The sequence below is a fragment of the Penaeus vannamei genome, chromosome 20, assembly GCF_042767895.1.
Source record: "Penaeus vannamei isolate JL-2024 chromosome 20, ASM4276789v1, whole genome shotgun sequence".
Lineage (NCBI taxonomy): Eukaryota > Metazoa > Arthropoda > Malacostraca > Decapoda > Penaeidae > Penaeus > Penaeus vannamei.
Window position 1 is genome coordinate 11,202,795 of NC_091568.1, and position 5,000 is coordinate 11,207,794.

General features: G+C 36.5%; 2 protein-coding genes across 2 annotated transcripts in view; one reads left to right on the forward strand and one right to left on the reverse strand.

The window, feature by feature from the left end:
* The window catches only part of LOC138865236 (protein phosphatase 1 regulatory subunit 12A-like), a 4,736-nt gene extending 53 nt beyond the window's left edge, over positions 1-4,683 (forward strand). Inside the window, exons 1-2 of the mRNA XM_070134996.1 lie at positions 1-556; positions 2,786-4,683. The exon at positions 1-556 is cut by the window's left edge and continues 53 nt beyond it. Of these exons, the coding sequence (XP_069991097.1) occupies positions 286-556; positions 2,786-4,404 (1,890 nt within the window). The 5' untranslated portion in view covers positions 1-285 and the 3' untranslated portion in view covers positions 4,405-4,683. The remainder of the gene's footprint in view (positions 557-2,785) is intronic.
* The window catches only part of LOC113822116 (cation-dependent mannose-6-phosphate receptor), a 24,350-nt gene that overhangs the window by 11,178 nt on the left and 8,172 nt on the right, over positions 1-5,000 (reverse strand). The gene's annotated exons all lie outside the window — the stretch shown is intronic.

The window sequence follows — 5,000 nt, forward strand, 5'->3', positions numbered from 1 at the left end:
GATACATCTCTCTGTTCCAACACAGATAAAATACACAAGTTCACCTATCTACTGTGGATTCAACAGTTGTGAAGTATTGTGAATCAAGGGATTATTGAAAGGGCAAAAAATATTTGTAAACCCAAAGCAAAAAAAGATAGAAGAGAAAAGACTTGTTGATCACTTCATTCTGTCTAAAACAGTGAGGACCTTCACAAAAGCCTCCCATTCCCTAAACTTCATCCATTACAAGAGTGACTTAGATTTGCAATTTTGGGAGTGTTTTACCATAATCCATAAGCCAAAATGATGGATCATAACGAATTAGTGAAGGAAATGCAACATATCGACAAGTTGCCTGTGACAGAGCGTGTTGCAATTGCAAGAAAGAGAAGAAAACAACAATTAGCAACCTATGCCAAATGGGCAAAAACTGACAACTTCAGCAATCGCAAATCCAAGCCTTCGCAAAGAAAAAGTATTCAGTTTACTTCAGAGGTGCAGTTACTTGAAACAGCAGCCCGGGCAGCCAGCGACAAAGGAGCAATTGATGAAATGCGGATGCTTTTAAAAAACGGTTAGTCTTACTGCTCTGTTACTTTCCTTTCACATACTTCCCACTTCTCTTTGAAATATAAATAAACCACTTTATATACTATGAAACCAAACAACCATAATTGTCATCATAAAACCATTACCACAACACCACCAACCCTTGCCAAGAGGAGGCATACTACCCGCACTGAGGTTGCTCATAGCTGTGTGCACTAAACAATTGTTCATTTGTTTGGCCATCTCCTTAAAAGTAGGCTTAAAGTAATTTTTTAACTTTGTTTACTAGTATATCATGTATGATACAGCCTATATAGTAGAAAGTAAGGAAATTATATGTTGCTCATCCATGGATTTTTTTCCTTCAAGCAAAGAACTGCACAAAGCATCTGGCATGTAGTCTAGTATAATAAACAAAGCACCTGTCAGCATTGGGTTATACCACCAGCAGCCCCATGAAATCACCATCAAGCACCATCATCAAAGCGCCACTACCACACCAACATTACTACCAAACCTTCACCACCACACCACAATACAATCACAATCTACTACTACCATCAAATCATCACCAAAACTAGGCCTAATATCCACAAAATCAACAAAAACCTAGCCATTAGCTACTACAACCAGCAAGAACACCATCCATACCAACCCTACACCATCACCACACCTAAAATGTCACCACATCACGACCAAGTATACAATCTACCATCAACAGTGCTAACATCAATACTACCACTATCAAAACTACAAAGAAAAGCAAATTTTTCAATCAAATGAAGCTTTGGTACCAATAGAACTTACAAAGGTACAGGCTTCTGCACCCATCAATCAGAACCTCCAATTCCCCCTCCTCAATCATTCACCTATTTTCACATTACGTTGTAAAAAATTGGGTGAAGATTCATCCAATGTTTTGTGTACTGTCCATTCAAGATCCACTTAAGGTTCATACATGGTGGAAATACGTTCAGAGAAGATTCACCACTTTAAATGAGAAGTTAACTTCCAATGAAGAAAAACAAAAAAATTCCAAAGCCAGAGCATGGTAGACTAGGGGTGTTTTGTGTGACCCAGAACTATCATGACTGAGAAGCCACAATTTTTAAAAGAGTTGAGTGTTTTACAAGGGCCTAATACATCTTGTAAATCACTACATCAGTATATCATGACACTACAACCCTTGTGCTGGACTGCATGGCTGGCCAGCTTGCAACTTGATCATTAAACGGGTGATAAATGTTTGACTTGCATGAGGTTTTCATCTCTTGATGGATTATTATTGCTTTGACCAATTTTCAACACCTATTCACTTACAGAACCAAAGTACTTGCTCAAGATTCACTTTTCTTTGCTTTCTCTTCATCTAAGATCAGCTCAGAATTCACCAGTGAAACAACAATGTAGGGTCAAGATTAGGAGTCTACTCGACTTCTAATAGGTGTCTAACCTTGATTGACAGGCACATTAGCTCTGGCTTACTGGACTACTTTACAATTTAGTGTTAGTACTGTGCAACAAGATGTACCATACTGAATATGGCCAAGTGGCAGCCATGCAAATCACTGTCCTGTACCATCACAGCTGCCAGACCAGTTAAAGGTAGATCTGCACCCCTATAAATATTCTTTACAGGATGTGATGTCAAGTATGGCAATTTAATATAAAAAATAATCAGCAGGAATGGTAGGAATATTATAAAATACTTGTGATATTATGCTTATCATTTAATGAGGAATATAATCTATTGAAATATATTCTTATCAGCTGATAACTAGCTTCTTATCATGACTGCCCTAAATGCATTTCTGGTTTGAAGGAAGTACCTATTATTTCAATGATAAATACCTCACTTAATTTCTATATTCTGCATTATGCCATTTCCATATATTGTCTATAAGAAGTTTACACATCAAAGAAAATTCAAGAAAGAATGGTATTTAAAAATTTTACATATGTAAAATCAAAATGAAAGAAAACATCCTCACTATTTGAAATAGTATCTTGTACACTTTACTGTTATGTAAATGAATTTATGCATTTAATAATAATACAAGAACAACACCTACTATAATCTGTCAAATAATGAGTGTGTGCCTGTGATCTGAGGATAATTGAAAAATAGTTAATAATGTAATGCTTATGTTACTCTCAGATCATGCTTCAAGTCTTATATAAAAGTTCTATGTTTCACTGAACTACAGTGCAAATCATGATAACCATCTAAAAACATATATATCTTTTTTTTCAGGAGTTGATCCAAATCAAATGAATCATGATGGACTGACAGCACTACATCAAGCATGCATTGATGGGTCACTTGAGATGGTAAACCTACTCCTGAAAGCGGGTGCTAATGTTAATATAGTTGACAGGGACTTATGGACACCTCTCCATGCTGCTGCTACTTGTGGACATTTCAAAATTGTGACAACACTTATCAGAGCTGGTGCAAATCTGATAGCAATCAATGGTGATGGAGACCTACCATACGACATAACAGAAGATGAGGTGACTCAACATTACCTAGAGAATGAAATGACCAAAAGAGGTATCACCCAGGAGTTCATCAATCTGGCTCGCCAGGCTTCCCATAATAAAATGAAGGATGACATAGAATATCTCATTGAGAATGATGGTGATATCAACCAGCCTCTGGATCAAGGGGGTACACTGCTACATATAGCCATAGCAAATTGTTTTACTGATTTAATGGAAATTTTGCTTGAAAATGGGGCAGATGTTACAGCACGTGATGAAGATGGCTGGGAACCTATACACGTAGCAGCTTACTGGTGCAATGAAATTGCAATGGAAGCTTTGGCAGAAAAAGGGGCAAATCTACGGTCTCTGACTGATAATGGAGAAGTGCCCTATGATCTTTGTGATGATCCAAATTTGAAGATTCACTTCCTTCATATGATCAATGAAAGACCAGAATATAAATTTAAAGGAGATACAGAGGATGATGTACCTCTGAAGGAGGACACAAATGAAACCTTATATGGAGAAAATGATATAAAAATAGAACATGCTGTCCAAGAGTCACAGCAAAAGAACGAAGGTCTTTATTCTGAACATTTTATAACAGAGCCAGAGGACATTGGTGGAAAGAGATCATCTGAAGAAGTGCCTTTAAATCCCTTGCTAAATCTCCAAGCAACAGAACTATCTGAGCGCAGAAATTCAGTCAAGGAGGCCAAACATAGGGCACCACTGAAGAGAATGAACAGCATTGAGATTGGCAACATAGGAAAAATTTCACCCTATGCAACTAAAACTGGATTAGAAATTTCTGACCATGATAAGGACATCATACATGGTGAAAAGACACTAGAAAGAAACAGTCGTTATCAAAATTCAACCCTTGGGGCACAAAACACTGAAGATCAAAATACCGTAAAGGAGATTTTGGATCAAAAACTTACGAACAAAAAATCACTTGAAAATTCTCAGTCTGACAAAGAAAATGCCATTCCAAGCCAAGATAACAACATTAGTCCAGTACTCAGCAACAACATAAATGAAGCTTCAGAGACAACACAATCAGCCAACTCCCAGGAGGAGAGTGACCAGCCTGTTGCATCCACAAAGCTCATCCACATTCCCCGCAAGAAAAAGCCAGCACCTCCTCCTCCCCAGGGATCACTGCTGTATCTGAAGAGGCAACGGCAAGAAGCTCGTGAACTTCAGCTTGGGATGCTGAATGAGAGAAATGTAATTTTGCCTCCCACAACGCAGGGCTCTCATGCTTCTTACATCTATAACCCACCTCCGAGCCCAACGATGATACGTTACCATTACAAAATGACTTTGGATGAGGTCACCCATGTTGATTTCATAAAAGAGAAAAAATGCTCTATCATGTAAAATAAGTGAATTTGCAAAATGAATTCCAGGACAAACCCATCTTATATTTCATCATTCAGTTTTTCTTCCTTCTGATTCAACTCATAATTTGTTAGTTACTTTTTACTCATTGTTGATTTGGGGAAAAAATTAAGGACTTTTTAATATTCCCTCTAAGTTTTATGACTAGGTGATTAAAAGTCAATAGAGAACAATGCAGTTAAATATATAAATATATTTTTTAACATTTGATGATGACTATTCATGTATATACAGCAAAAATATATGAGAGAAAATGTATTTTGGAAATGTTTTATCCCTAACTAAATCTTTTTATGTACACTGGTAATTAACTTTAATACTGTATGTCTGATGATGATGATGATGATGATGATGATGATGATGATGATGATGATGATGATGATGATGATGATGATGATGATGACGATGACAATGACGATGATTATGATGATGATAATGATAATGATAATGATAATGATGATGATGATGATAATGATAATGATGATGATGATGATGATAGTGATAGTGATAGTGATAGTGATAGTAATAGTAATAGTAATAATAATAGTAATAGTAATAGTAATAGTAATAGTAAT